The sequence below is a fragment of the Monodon monoceros genome, unplaced genomic scaffold, assembly GCF_005190385.1.
Source record: "Monodon monoceros isolate NGI ecotype Baffin Bay Population unplaced genomic scaffold, NGI_Narwhal_1 Super_Scaffold_18, whole genome shotgun sequence".
NCBI classification, from domain to species: Eukaryota; Metazoa; Chordata; class Mammalia; order Artiodactyla; family Monodontidae; genus Monodon; species Monodon monoceros.
In genome coordinates this window covers 62270359-62286210 of record NW_021703774.1, presented here as the reverse complement: position 1 = coordinate 62286210, position 15852 = coordinate 62270359, and the positions used below count along the sequence as shown (strand labels likewise).

The 15852-nt window shown below is 42.1% G+C and overlaps 1 protein-coding gene across 1 annotated transcript in view; it reads left to right on the top strand.

Annotated features, from left to right (window-relative positions):
• The first annotated feature begins 725 nt into the window (after window positions 1-725).
• LOC114897863 (ferritin-4, chloroplastic-like) overlaps window positions 726-15852 on the top strand; it is a 70990-nt gene continuing 55863 nt past the window's right edge. Inside the window, 3 exon segments of the mRNA XM_029226926.1 lie at window positions 726-880; window positions 5049-5184; window positions 6231-6312. Of these exon segments, the coding sequence (XP_029082759.1) occupies window positions 726-880; window positions 5049-5184; window positions 6231-6312 (373 nt within the window).

Sequence of the window (15852 nt, the reverse complement as noted above, 5' to 3'; positions counted from 1 at the left end):
CCAGCCATTTTGAATATTGAATTGCTATTCTGATGTCCTTATGATAGGCAGACACTGTTGCTAAGACAAAGTGTCTAAATCTTTTCTTCTTCAATACATATCAAAACCCTTAAATTATATTCTAGAAATTTATCCTAAGAAAATAATTGGACAAGAGTATGAAGATGTTTTGTAAGGATGTTCAGTGCTACATTATCTTATTATTTTCAATATTAGGGAACAATATCAGTGTCTAATAAAATGGAAATGAGCTCAAAGATATTATATAGCAATGAAATGGAATTCTATACAGTCAATAAAATAGAGATGTGGAAGACAATTTAATGACATCTGAATATGCTAATGTTATTTTGTTTAGTGAAAGATTTAGGCCTCAGGGGTATGGTAAAATCACAATTGTGTTTTAAAGTTATATATCTGTAAGTTCGTGTGTACTACCAAGAATATTGCTGAGAAATGGACACCTTTGGCTTGCTGCCTCAAAGAGTCTGTTTGCATGAGCCGATGAGAGATACGATATGCATGAGATTGTTATGTTCTGGACTGAAGGAAGGTTGGGGATGGAGATACCCATGAAGATGAGAAGATGAGGATAATTTCAATAACATAGACTCTGTTCTAAAACCCAGCCAGAGAGTCTGATTTTGAGACTCAACTGAGAAAGCATTTAAGGAGAGAAGCTGGAGGCTGTGTCGGTAAAAACCGCCCGCCTCTGGGCACCCATGATGCCTCCTCAAGACCTAGGTAACAAAGCTTCAGAGATTTGGAAGAAGGTCCACCCTGTCCCCAACCTCCAACTCAGCTCCGGGTGTCACCAGCAGAGGGGCCATCGCAGGGAGGGCAGCCACACAGGTGGAGATGAGGCTGCACCAGAAGAGAGGTGAGTTCCCAAGCATATATAAGATACACCATCACCCAGGACCCCTGGAAAATACTACGAAATGCCCTGAGGGGGAGCTGAAGTTCAGGGTGAGCAGGTGGGGGCTGGGATTTGTCATAGTTTGTGTCTTAAAGTAATGCAGGATCTCAGCCTCAGCACTATTGACATTTGGGGCCAGATCATTCTTTGCTATTGGGGCGGCCATCTGTGTATTGTAGGATGTTTAGTAGCATTCCTGACTTCTACTCACTAGATGCCAGTAGTCTCCCCTCCACAAATGGTGACAGAAAATATTTCCAGATGCTGTCAAACATCCCTGCAGGGGCGGGGGGCAAAATCTCCCCAGGCAGAGAATCACTGATCTAATGGAACGGCAACTGCAATGACAGATTGGTGAAAATTGCTGCATGAAAACAGCTAACATTTGTTGAGTCTTTACAGTGCCCTGGGCCCTCTCCTAAGTGCTTTGGTTTTTAAACTTACGGCAGGTTCACAACTCCATAAGGTGGGTTCTGTACTTCATTTTACAGATGAAGAGACTGAAAGCATAGAGGGGATAAGTAACTCTCCCAAGCTCACATGCTATGATACAGCAGAGCTGGACTAGGAACCCATGTTTTCTGGCTTCTGAGACCTTCCAACAGTATGTTAACAATTGCAGACATTCTGTGTGACTACCATCTTTCTTTTTCTTTGTGGCTTTTTGTTGTTGTCGTACTTTTCAAATATTTTCCAATACAAGAATTCACCCTAATAAAAATGATTAAGCAAGTAATTCAATAAGACCCAGTGCTGTAGGACTCCTGACCTGAGCCAAGTTGATGGATATGAGCATATCCAGGCAAGGGCCCCAGTGGGTCTCCTGGTCCACAGTCCCAGGAAAGGATCAAAATGGCCAATATGATTTTAAACTAAGACCAAAACACAACAGGATGAAAGAGAGACCTGACAGAGTATGTGCCCTATGGTTTGCTGAGTTAGCCTCCTCTCCTCTCTCCTAATTGCCCGATGAGTGGGTTCCTGCCCAGTCTGAGCTCCTGGCCCACCACCTGCAGGCACCCGCCTTCAGCAGGCGCTGAGCTCTCCGGGTGGATGCTGGTGCTGTTCCTGGATGAGAGGGCTGGCGGGGTGTGCGTGCCAGGGCTGGAGGCCGAGGCTCCCCGGGAAACAAAGGGCTGAGGCCCACACGCTGGGGTCTGCATCCTGTGCGTCTGTCTGGCTGAGGCAGGCGTTCAGGTAGCAATTCTCACCGAGGCTGGGGCTAGCAGCCAAGCGTTTAACAGAGCCTGCCTGTCAGTCACCACTGATGCTCATCCCTTAATGGCACTTCCCTTGTCATTTGCCTGGTGTCGCTTTTATCTTAAGTGAATTTAACAATGGTGAAAGGTGTCAGTCTGAGGTCCCCAGAGAGGAGCTTTGCCGGAAGAGCAGTTAGAATGAAAGTTTCTCCCATCAAATCACCTCCGCTGCCCCACCCTGGGGGTGGTGGGTAAGTCACCCACTGGCTTCAGGGGTACCCCGGAGGCTCCACTGAGCCAGCCCAGCTCTTCCCACAGCTCAGCAGGCATCCTTAAGGGAAGCCAGCTGCATGTAGCTCTGCAAAGCAGGGAAACATCTTCCAATTGCTTTTTCCTTAATTTCCACACCCAGGAGTGTTTCAGGAGGAATTTAATCTCTATGTTTCTGGTTCATTTACGCTTAACTTGTCACAGGATTCTTTCCAAAGAGGCATTTGGTACCCAGGAGAACTTGTGAGCTTTTAAAATATATATCCGTTTTTAAAAAAAAATTTTTTTTTTTGAATTAGCCAGGTTCGAAGAAATGTCTAAGCTACACACGAATATGAGATGGTTTTAAATTTCAAATCCGGTTAAGTTTCTAAGAGTGGTTCTGGGAAGCAGCCCATCTAGCAAATCAATGAATGACAGGTGAAAGCAGATATTATTTTGCCCTTCCGGGGCTGGGAGTTGAAGTTGGGGTATGAAATGAGTGAGCAGGAGAGGGAGAAACAGAGGAAGCAAGAAGATGAAGAGAGGAAATTCCCTGGTGGTCCAGTGGTTAGGACTCCACGCTTCCACTGCAGGGGACACAGGTTCAATCCCTGGTAGGGGAACCAAGATCTCACATGCTGCAAGGCATGGCAAAAACAAACAAACAAACAAAAAAACGAAGAGAGAGGTTGGAGGCACAATAATTCTAGCTACCTTATCCGACCTCTTACTATATACTAGGCTCTGCACTAAGCACTTGGTATATCAGTTCTTACAACAACCCAATGGCAACTTTGAAGTTACCAGGAAAGATGTTTCCCTGTTTCACAGATGAATAAACTGAAGTTTAGAAGTCAAGCAGATTATCCAGTTCACACAGATTGTTACTGAGGTAACCTGAACTGAATCCAGCTCCATCTGAATCCAAATTAGCAACATTGAAATGAGGAGGAAATATGGAGAATGTGGAGGAAAGGGGAGTTTCCCGCCCCTTTGCCACTGGTGGTGGAGTGTGATACGGTGTCAGAGCCTCTTTTTCTCTTTCCATTCTTATTGCCTCAGAAAGCATTGTGGGATGGAGGGTGAGCCTGGCTGATTTCTGTCCATCTCATTGTGCAGACCGTGCTGCAGTGGAAAGAGCTTCCTTTCAGCTGCAATTATAGGGCACTGGCTTCTACTCACCCAGAAAGCTAAGCTTGAGGTAGAGATAGGAAGGGCTAAGTGTTCTGACGTTTGGGTAAAATTGGACTTTACTCATGAAGAGAACTGGGGACAAATAATTTCCTAGGCACTGAGGTCAGTTATCTCTGGGGGAACTTGTATTGTTAAGACAAAATTCCTTTGTATGTTCTGGAGATTGAAAAAGAAGAAATGTGTGTGTGTATGTGTGTGTGTGTGTGTGTGTGTGTTGCCAGGATATCTGTGGAAGCCAAGGACAATTTCCAGCTCTACCAGGACCCTAGTTTGCTTATCCCAGTTTAACAGTACTTTGTTTGAAGCCTTCGTCCCACTCCATTTAGTTCATGAAGTGCTGAGGACCTCTGATGGCAAGACTGTTGCACTCAATATTAAATATACCACAGTGAGGAAAAAACTATCACGTGCATTTATTTTGGTGGTTTTTATCCAGCATCACTGCCTTTTGTGCAATTTGCATAAGATGATCCTATATCTCTCCTAGGATAAAGGCAGTCATAAGCTCCCTGGTACTTCTTTTTTCATCTAGTGTTTAAATATGCACTGCACTCACTTTTATTTCAAGAAGGACATTTTACTAAATTAGTGAGTGTAGAACTCCCAAAAGAGATCATGGAAAGTGCTAATATAGAGTGAGTAAGGATTTGACCACAAGCCCTGCCACTCTAGGGAAAAGCAGTTTGTAAGTTCATGCTTGAAGAAAGAGAAGTTTGAGGGGATGGGAAAATGTGAAATGGAGCCAAGACAGGGGCTTTTCCTGGATCCCCAAGGCTCATATATTATTTCTGGATGCAAAGGCATGGAAGATGACATACCTCTATCCTCCAGGAGCTGATGTTGGCAATAGTTGTTACCAAGGACTGAAGAGCTCTAAGGAGAGGGAAGGATGTCAGTTTCAAGAGGCAGCAGCTATCTGAAACAACCTAGGATAGATGAGATTTGATCAGTCTCCCTCTACTATTAGCTACTCTGGCATCCACGGTCTACCCCACACAAGGCAGCATTTTACCACAACCGGGCTTGCATTGCCTTTTCCTGTTTCATGTGAGCTTGTGTTTCCACTCACCAACCTCCACTCGAAAACCTCTGAAGGTTTCCCCTTACCTGCACCATGAGCTCCAAACTTGTTCCCCCAACCTCCAAGTTCTTCTTCACTTTTACTCTCAACATTTCCTCAACAATGCATGCAAACACTTCACTCCATTGAAGCTGATACATTTGTCACATAGGATGATCCACTGCTCCAGTTTGCCCAGGACAGAAGGGGTTCCCAGGACACAGGATTTTTGGTGCTAGCACCAGGAAAGTCCTGGGCAAAGTGGAACGAGTAGGTTGTCCTCTCTAAGTCACTCTTGGATGAACAAATTTTGAGTTGTTCTGCTTCCATACCTCTCATACTTCTCTTCTTGCTTGGAACATCACCTTTTACTCTCTACCTATTAGACATTTATTCATCTGCCACGATCCATCTCAAATTTTAGCTTCTGGGTGAATCTTTCCCAGATTCCCCTCAGTGGCAAACCATTTCTCTTTTCTTTGAATCCCCGTAACTCTGGTTACCTGGGTGATTCAAAAGAAAGCAGTAGAGTAGAGTGGTTGGGAGCACGGATTAACAAGGTAAGTAGGTATGCGTTCTAAATCTGATGTGACAGCTGCTAATTGAATGCAGTTAACCTGTTTCTGCCTCAGTCTTCTCATGGTGTGTGTGTGTGTGTGTGTGTGTGTGTGTGTGTGTGTGTGTGAAATTATAATACCTAGCTCTTTGGGAGGTTGTGAAGGTTGAATGAAATAATATATGTAGCACCTGCATCATAGGTGGTATATTGATATATGTTTAATGAACCTTACTACTCTTTGGTCCCTTCACTCAATGAGTATTTGTTGAGTGCCTTCTATGTGTCTGGCTCTGTTCCATGAAATGGACAATATCCCTGCCCTAAGGAGCTTAGATGCTAGCTGGGGAGGATGGGAGAACATAAAATAAACTACAAACTATGGCCAATGGTGATAAATGCTAGAAAAATAAGGCAGTGGAGGGAGATAGCGAGTGCTTTGTATCAGGCTGGTAAGAGAGCCTCAAGCAAAGACCTAACAAAGGTGAGGGGTTGACCCATACAGATATCTTAAGAAAAGAGGACTCCATGTGGAAGTGACAGCAAGCAAGAACAAGGTACTGAGAAGGTCCTCTTGGTGTTTTGGGGAAAATATGGCTGAGCAGAAGGAAAGAGGAGAGCAGTAGGAAATGAGATCAGAGAGGTAATGAGGGAGGCACAGACCATGGAGAACCATGTTGATGACTGAAGGCCTCCGGCTTTTATCCTGAATATGAAGGGATGACATTGAACTGTTTTGATCAGAGGAGTGTCACTTCCTGACTCCATAAGTGACTCATAAGTCACTTCAGTGAATTTTAAGAGTCACTCTTGCTGTTGGCTTGAGGATAAACTGTAGGCAGACAAAGGCAGAACCTGGGAGACCTCCCAGGAGACTGTTGTGGCCATAAACTGAGTGAGAGAGGAAGGTAACCTGGATAAGGTGCAACAGGTGAAGGTTATGACATTGGTTAGAGTCTGGCTGTTTTGGGAAGTAGAGCCAACGCACTTGCCAATAGGGATTGGTTGGTCTCTATTCAGAAATGGCTCTCAGACTTTTGTCTAAAAAAGAATAGAGTTGCTGTCATCTGGAATGAGGAATACCAGGAACACCAGGCTGGGAATGAAGACCAGGAGCTCAGCTTTGAACATGGTGAGTGTGTGGTACCTATTAAACATCCACGTGGGGATGCTGAGCTGTGTTAACCAGGCAAGTCTTCTTCTTCTTCTTTTTTTTTTGCGGTACGCGGACCTCTCACTGCTGCGGCCTCTCCCGTTGCGGAGCACAGGCTCCGGATGCGCAGGCTCAGCGGCCATGGCTCACGGGCCCAGCCGCTCCGCGGCATGTGGGATCTTCCCAGACCAGGGCACGAACCCGTGTCCCCTACATCGGCAGGCGGACTCTCAGCCACTGAGCCACCAGGAAAGCCCAAGTCTTCTTTTTTTTAAAACTTTGGATACACTTTATTCTGCCACAAATTCCCAGGAGATATGAGAAATATCATTTCTGAATGGGACTAATAATTTCACAAATGCTAGCACTTTATTGACAATAGCCAAGTTTTTTTAAGGAGTGCACATGTATTAAGTAACCTTTTTAAAATCTCAACGTTTTTATAAATTTTAAAGGGAAATTGTAGCAGATCCTACTTTACTTTTCAATATTCAGTGTAAAAATCTTTGTGATATAAATATACGTTTTGAGGACAGGATGGAGGACTGCACATGAACTGCTTTGCCTAAGTTGTCAGGCTCCTGCATTTGCACTAGATACCGTTAGGTAAAAGACCATTGTTGGAAATGTTCCTGATAAACTGAAATAAAGGAGAAATTTTAAAACAGCTCGGTCTTTAAAAGCATTAATACCTGGTATAATTTTAAAGGGGGAAATGAAATATTCCTTTACTTCCAAATGGATTGAACAGAAAATTTAAAATACTTCTCTTATTGAAAACTGAGTACACTAATTTGTTTTAAGGCTGGATACTGACACCATTTTCACCAAGAAGGCAAGTCTTCTAATCTCTCTCATGGTGATTTGGAGTGGTTCAGGGGAGAATCTAAATTATTGGAGGGTAATTAGTGCCCTTTCTTAAGTCTCCCTAGTAGTACCAGTTAACCAAAAGGTCAGATCCAGCATCTTGTACATTCTTCTGAACCTCCTCCAGTTCTTAGAACAATACTAGGTACAATAAATACCTGATTTGTGTCACATAGAGATGACAGAAACTCAGAGCAGGAACTTTGGATTCTATGAACTCTTTTAAAACAGAACCCTCATGACTCCAAGTCCTTTCCATAAAAGAACTTGATTCTTCATGTGGAAGCCTTTTGAAAGCACCTAGCACATTCCACAATCCCAGTGAAACCTTAGTGAGTGTCCAGACAGGTGATGCTTTGTGGTGGAGACATCCACTCTTCCAGGTTTCCCAGAAACAAGAGAATAAAAGGCAGAAGATGAATAGCCTTTGCCTCTGAAACAGCTGCTGCTGCTCTCGCATCTGCATGGCCAGTTGATTTCGGGATTTGTGAAGAAAGCCTCTCAGCCCCTGGCTCTTGCCAAGTGAATTACCAGGAGCATCCCATTGTAGGAATTATCATTCTTCCAGGTGCCCTGGAGCTGGAAGATGAAATACACTTGTTCCTAGAGGGACCTGCAGACACGACCTGGGCACGGACCTGAAGATTAAGGTCATCTTGCTCTGGATGGTGACTTGGAGCTAAGTCAACAGCACTCATCAAAGACTGATTCCCGAGGGAGGTGTCTGGGATTGCTGTTATTGAAAGACCCTGATAATAATGCCAGCTCTCCATTTTTTTGTGACAAAATGTCCAAAAGTAGAGTTGGGCGCCATAGCACAAGTTGATACAAACATTGCATAACCCAGAAACGGAAACCATTTCCCCCAGATGGTGAACGATGTTGCGACCTTTCTGCCCTATTCAGGCCGCCCTTGGCAGATATGTCAGATACCACCTCATTTGCCATGGGTCAGTTTCCTCCTTCCCTTCCAAAATAAAATGTTCTATAACAAGATTTCTATGATCACACAAATTTGGAAAAGTCCGGGTCATTTTGAAATAGGTTTCTTTGCACAGGATTTCTCAGAACTCTCAATATGCTCATATGCATCAAAATTTTCCAAAGGGGAAGAGTGCATGCGGCAGTACTTGAGCACAAGGACCTGTTCTCCTGAAGCACCTACTATGTCAAGTGTTGTTCTCATCTCTCCTAGAGAAATGCTTCCTTAGGCTAAATTTAAATGGTTCACATTCTCTGAGACCAAATGGTGCTTGGGGAAGAAGCCTGGGAAGATGCTGAGGGCTCATTTTAAAAGTGCCACCAGGAGATTTTAAAGGAAAGGAAAAGGGAGGGAGAAGTAATCAGCCCAGGGACAGGAGCGGGAAGTTGATCCTCCTGCCTCGGCGGTTTCTAGCGGAAGGACCCGACGGGTTTTGTCTTCAGAAGCTGAGCAGGGCATTTGCTCTAAGACGTGAAGGGCTGTCTAGTGTTAATGGGAGAAAAAAAAACTGAATGAAGACCAAAGAATCCCACTCAAGGCTACTTTTAAGGGAGGAGGGCTTATCAGAATTTAACTACATAAAAGGTTTCACTTAAAACACAATCCTCAGAGAATCTTTGCTGCAAAACTTTTTGTAGATAAGAACAACTTTAATGAAACCTCAAGGTAAAGGGTAAACCCTTTCATGCAATCAGAAAATCAGAGAAGTTGACAGGAAGTATAGGGGATTTCAATCTAACCTCCTACTCTATCCATCAGTTCCATCTACAATATTCAGAAGAGCCATCCTGTTGCTGTTTGAACACCTCCACTGATGAGGGTCTCACCACTCTTTAAGGCAGCTTATTCCATTGTCAACCAGCTCTAATGGTCTGCGTCCAGGACCGTAAACTCCACTCCTTAATGAGTAACATAATTAGAAGTTTCCAGCATTCTCAGAACTTGCTGGTTTGTGAATACTGTGCACTAGGCTCTGTAGACTCTAAAATAAGTGACAGCAATGTAGATACACTGAGATTCTAGAACAATGAACAGAAAGAAACACGCAAAGCAGCCAAACTTAGTCTTTATGTTTTACTCTTTGGGAAAAAAACAATTCTATGGATGTACCTTTTTGGTGAAAGAGGGAGAAGTTTGTTTTGCAGAAAAAAGTGAGATGATACAGTGAGAGTGTTTGGGGAACACAAGTGTGCCATACACATCAGTGTCAGGTGCCTTAGTCACGGGCTAACAGTGGGAGAGCTAACGAGACAGTGAGTAGAATGGGGAGAAAGGATCAGATTGCTCAGGGGCCAGTAGGAGCAGAAGGAAATCAGTGGAAGAAGGGAGGGGATGAAAGACCCAAGTGGGAAGAAAATGGGTCAGAGAAAGAGTAATTAAGTGTCCTTCTGGAAAATCAGATGCTACCTATGAAATACGCCACCTCAGTCCCCACAAGCCTTCAGTCCCCTTGCCTAACTCAGAAACTCACTCTTAACCTCTTTTCCCCCATGTCCCACCTCCCCTCCCAATCTGTTGTCACATCTGTGCACCCCATCTCTTCAGCACAAGGAAACTCTAGGGTGTGTTCCCACCTAGTAGGCTCTCACTGTTTTTAATTAAAAAGAAATAAGAGCCTTCTAACAGGTAAAACAATGTGAGGCTAACCCTTCTCTGTGAGTGTCTCACTGCGTCAATGGGCACCATTTACCCAATGGAGGGAAGATGTACTTTTGGACAAATGAGCCATTAAGACTGAGTTTCTGGATCAATCAGAAATGAATTAAAAGGGAGGAATGTCCTTTGCTGGAAGGACTGTCTGCCTTCAGCCTCTGAATGGACATCTGCCTCCCTCAAGATGAGTTCTTCCCTGCTGCACTCTCATGCATCTGTTCCTGGGCTCTCCAGTGAGGCCGCCAGTCGCAGCAGACGTCACAGAGCTCCAGCTCGCCCTCAGCTGGGGAGGTCCTGAATCTCCACACACTCTAGGACTCCTGAGGGGTCTTTTTTATTTTTCACTTTTTTTTTTTCTGATTCTTTTTTTTTAAACATCTTTATGGGGGTATAATTGCTTTACAATGGTGTGTTAGTTTCTGCTTAAAAACAAAGTGAATCAGTTATACATATACATATGTCCCCATATCTCTTCCCTCTTGCGTCCCCCTCCCACCCTCCCTATCCCACCCCTCCAGGCGGTCACAAAGCACCGAGCTGACCTCCCTGTGCTATGCGGCTGCTTCCCGCTAGCTATCTACCTTACGTTTGGTAGTGTATATATGTCCATGCCACTATCTCACTTTGTCACAGCTTACCCTTCCCCCTCCCCATATCCTCAAGTCCATTCTCTAATAGGTCTGTGTCTTTATTCCTGTCTTACCCCCAGGTTCTTCATGACATTTTTTTCCCTTAAATTCCATATATATGTGTTAGCATACGGTATTTGTCTTTCTCTTTCTGACTTACTTCACTCTGTATGACAGACTCTAGGTCCATCCACCTCACTACAATAGCTCAATATTGTTTCTTTTTATGGCTGAGTAATATTCCATTGTACATATGTGCCAAATCTTCTTCATCCATTCATCCGATGATGGACACTTAGGTTGTTTCCATCTCCTGGCTATTGTAAATAGAGATGCAATGAACATTTTGGTACATGACTCTTTTTGGATTATGGTTTTCTCAGGGTATATGCCCAGTAGTGGGATTGCTGGGTCATATGGTAGTTCTAGTTCTAGTTTTTTAAGGAACCTCCATACTGTTCTCCATAGTGGCTGTACCAATTCACATTCCCACCAGCACTGCAAGAGTGTTCCTTTTTCTCCACACCCTGTCCAGCATTTATTGCTTCTAGATTTTTGATGATGGCCGTTCTGACTGGTGTGAGATGATATCTCATTGTAGTTTTGATTTGCATTTCTCTAATGATTAATGATGTTGAGCATTCTTTCATGTGTTTGTTGGCAGTCTGTATATCTTCTTTGGAGAAATGTCTATTTAGGTCTTCTGCCCATTTTTGGATTGGGTTGTTTGTTTTTTGTTATTGAGCTGCATGAGCTGCTTGTAAATTTTGGAGATTAATCCTTTGTCAGTTGCTTCATTTGCAAACACTTTCTCCTATTCTGAGGGTTGTCTTTTGGTCTTGTTTATGGCTTCCTTTGCTGTGCAAAAGCTTTGAAGTTTCATTAGGTCCCAGTTGTTTATTTTTGTTTTTATTTCCATTTCTCTAGGAGGTGGGTCAAAAAAGATCTTGCTGTGATTTATGCCATAGAGTGTTCTGCCTATGTTTTCCTCTAAGAGTTTGATAGTTTCTGGCCTTACATTTAGGTCTTTAATCAATTTTGAGCTTATTTTTGTGTATGGTGTTAGGGAGTGATCTAATCTCAGACTTTTACATGTACCTGTCCAGTTTTCCCAGCACCACTTATTGAAGAGGCTGTCCTTTCTCCACTGTACATTCCTGCCTCCTTTATCAAAGATAAGGTGACCATATGTACATGGGTTTATCTCTGGGCTTTCTATCCTGTTCCATTGATCTATATTTCTGTTTTTGTGCCAGTACCATACTGTCTTGATTACTGTAGCTTTGTAGTATAGCCTGAAGTCAGGGAGTCTGATTCCTCCAGCTCCATTTTTCATTCTCAAGATTGCTTTGGCTATTCGGGGTCTTTTGTGTTTCCATACAAATTGTGAAATTTTTTGTTCTAGTTCTGTGAAAAATGCCAGTGGTAGTTTGTTAGGGATTGCATTCAATCTGTAGACTGCTTTGGGTAGTAGAGTCATTTTCACAATGTTGATTCTTGCAATCCAAGGACATGGTATATCTCTCCATCTATTTGTATCAACTTTAATTTCTTTCATCAGTGTCTTATCATTTTCTGCATACAGGTTTTTTGTCTCCTTAGGTAGGTTTATTCCTAGATATTTTATTCTTTTTGTTGCAATGGTAAACGGGAGTGTTTTCACTTTCAGATTTTTCATCATTAGTGTATAGGAATGCAAGAGATTTCTGTGCATTAATTTTGTATCCTGCTACTTTACCAAATTCATTGATTAGCTCTAGTAGTTTTCTGGTAGCATCTTTAGGATTCTCTATGTATAGTATCATGTCATCTGCAAACAGTGACAGCTTTACTTCTTTTCCGATTTGGATTCCTTTTATTTCCTTTTCTTCTCTGATTGCTGTGGCTAAAACTTCCAAAACTATGTTGAATAAGAGTGGTGAGAGAGGGCAACCTTGTCTTGTTCCTGATCTTAGTGGAAATGCTTTCCGTTTTTCACCATTGAGGACGATGTTGGCTGTGGGTTTGTCATATATGGCCTTTATTATGTTGAGGAAAGTTCCCTCTATGCCTACTTTCTGCAGGGTTTTTATTATAAATCGGTGTTGAATTTTGTCGAAAGCTTTCTCTGCATTGATTGAGATGACCATATGGTTTTTCTCCTTCAATTTGTTAATATGGTGTATCACATTGATTGATTTGTGTATATTGAAGAATCCTTGCATTCCTGGAATAAACCCCACTTGGTCATGGTGTATGATCCTTTTAATGCACTGTTGGATTCTGTTTGCTAGTATTTTGTTGAGGATTTTTGCATCTATGTTCATCAGTGATATTGGCCTGTAGTTTTCTTTCTTTGTGACATCCTTGTCTGGTTTTGGTATCAGGGTGATGGTGGCCTTGTAGAATGAGTTTGGGAGTGTTCCTCCCTCTGCTATACTTTGGAAGAGTTTGAGAAGGAGAGGTGTTAGCTCTTTTCTAAATGTTTGAAAGAATTCGCCTGTGAAGCCATCTGGTCCAGGGCTTTTGTTTGTTGGAAGATTTTTAATCACAGTTTCAAGTTCAGTGCTTGTGATTGGTCTGTTCAAATTTTCTATTTCTTCCTTATTCAGTCTTGGCAGGTTGTGCATTTCTAAGAATTTTTCCATTTCTTCCAGGTTGCCCATTTTATTGGCATAGAGTTGCTTGTAGTAACCTCTCATGATCTTTTGTATTTCTGCAGTGTCAGTTGTTACTTCTCCTTTTTCATTGCTAATTCTATTGATTTGAGTCTTCTCCCTTTTTTCTTGATGAGTCTGGCTAATGGTTTATCAATTTTGTTTATCTTCTCAAAGAACTAGCTTTTAGTTTTATTGATTTTTGCTATCGTTTCCTTCATTTCTTTTTCATTTATTTCTGATCTGATCTTTATGAGTTCTTTCCTTCTGCTAACTTTGGGGTTTTTTGTTCTTCTTTCTCTAATTGCTTTAGGTGCACGGTTAGGTTGTTTATTTGAGATGTTTCCTGTTTCTTAAGGTAGGATTGTATTGCTATAAACTTCCCTGTTAGAACTGCTTTTGCTGCATCCCATGGGTTTTGGGTCGTCGTGTCTCAACTGTGATTTGTCTCTAGGTATTTTTTGATTTACTCTTCATTATTAAGTAGTGTATTGTTTATCCTCCATGTGTTTGCATTTTTTACAGATCTTTTCTTGTAATTGATATCTAGTCTCATAGCATTGTGGTCGGAAAAGATACTTGATACAATTTCAATTTTCTTAAATTTACCAAGACTTGATTTGTGACCCAATATATAATCTATCCTAGAGAATGTTCCATGAGCACTTGAGAAAAATGTGTATTCTGTTGTTTTTGCATGGAATGTCCTATAAATATCAATTAAGTCCATCTTGTTTAATGTATCCTTTAAAGCTTGTGCTTCCTTATTTTGGATGATCTGTCCATGGGTGAAAGTGGGGTGTTACAGTCCCTTACTGTGAATGTGTTACTGTCGATTTCCCCTTTTATGGCTGTTAGTATTTGCCTTATGTATTGAGGTGCTCCTATGTTGGGTGCCTAAATATTTACAATTGTTAAATCTTCTTCTTGGATCAATCCCTTGATCATTATGTAGTGCCCTTCTTTGTCTCTTCTAATAGTCTTTACTTTAGGTCTATTTTGTCTGATATGAGAATTGCTACTCCAGCTTTCTTTTGGTCTCCATTTGCATGAAATATCTTTTTCCTTCCCCTCACTTTCAGTCTGTATGTGTCTCTAGGTCTGAAGTGGGTCTCTTGTAGACAGCATATATATGGGTATTGATTTTGTATCCATTCAGCCAGTCTGTGTCTTTTGGTGGGAGCATTTAATCCATTTACATTTAAGGTAATTATCTATATGTATGTTCCTATTCCCATTTTCTTAATTGTTTTGGGTTTGTTATTGTAGGTCTTTTCCTTGTCTTGTGTTTCTTGCCTAAGGAAGATCCTTTAGCATTTGTTGTAAAGCTGGTTTGGTGGTGCTGAACTCTCTCAGCTTTTGCTTGTCTGTAAAGGTTTTAATTTCTCCATCAAATCTGAATGAGATCCTTGCTGGGTAGAGTAATCTTGGTTGTAGGTTTTTGTCCTTCATCACTTCAAATATATTATGCCACTCCCTTCTGGCTTGCAGTGTTTCTGCTGAAAGATCAGCTTGTTAACCTTATGGGGATTCCCTTGTGTGTTATTTTTCCCTTGCTGCTTTTAATATATTTTCTTTGTATTTAATTTTTGACAGTTTGATTAATATGTGTCTTGGCGTGTTTCTCCTTGGATTTATCCTGTATGGGACTCTCTCTGCTTCCTGGACATGATTAACTATTTCCTTTCCCATATTAGGGAAGTTTTCAACTATAATCTCTTGAAATATTTTCTCAGTCCCTTTCTTTTTCTCTTCTTCTTCTGGAACCCCTATAATTCGAATGTTGGTGCATTTAATGTTGTCCCAGAGGTCTCTGAGACTGTCCTCAGTCTTTTCATTCTTTTTTCTTTATTCTGCTCTGCAGTAGTTATTTCCACTACTTTATCTTCCAGGTCACTTATCCATTCTTCTGCCTCAGTTATTCTGCTGTTGATCCCTTCTAGAGTATTTTTAATTTCATTTATTGTGTTGTTCATCATTGCTTGTTTCATCTTTAGTTCTTCTAGGTCCTTGTTAAATGTTTCTTGCATTTTGTCTATTCTATTTCCAAGATTTTGGATCATCTTTACTATCATTATTCTGAATTCTTGTTCAGGTAGACTGCCTATTTACTCTTCATTTGTTAGGTCTGGTGGGTTTTTATCTTGCTCCTTCATCTGCTGTGTGTTTTTCTGTCTTCTCATTTTGCTTATCTTACTGTGTTTGGGGTCTCCTTTTTGCAGGCTGCAGGTTCGTAGTTACCGTTGTTTTTGGTGTCTGTCCCCAGTGGCTAAAGTTTGTTCAGTGGGTTGTGTAGGCTTCCTGGTGGAGGGGACTAGTGCCTGTGTTCTTGTGGATGAGTCTGGATCTTGTCTTTCTGGTGGGCAGGTCCACGTCTGGTGGTGCGTTTTGGGGTGTCTGTGGACTTACTGTGATTTTAGGCAGCCTCTCTGCTAATGGGTGGGGTTGTGTTCCTGTCTTGCTAGTTGTTTCGCATAGGGTGTCCAGCACTGTAGCTTGCTGGTCGTTGAGTGAAGCTGGATGTTGGTGTTGAGATGGAGATCTCTGGGAGATTTTCGCTGTTTGATATTACGTGGAGCTGGGAGGTCTCTTGTGGACCAGTGTCCTGAAGTTGGCTCTCCCACCTCAGAGGTACAGCACTGACTCCTGGCTGCAGCACCAAGAGCATTTCATCCACACGGCTCAGAATAAAAGAGAGAAAAAGTAGAAAGAAAGAAAGAAAGAAAGAAAGAAAGAAAGAAAGAAAGAAAGA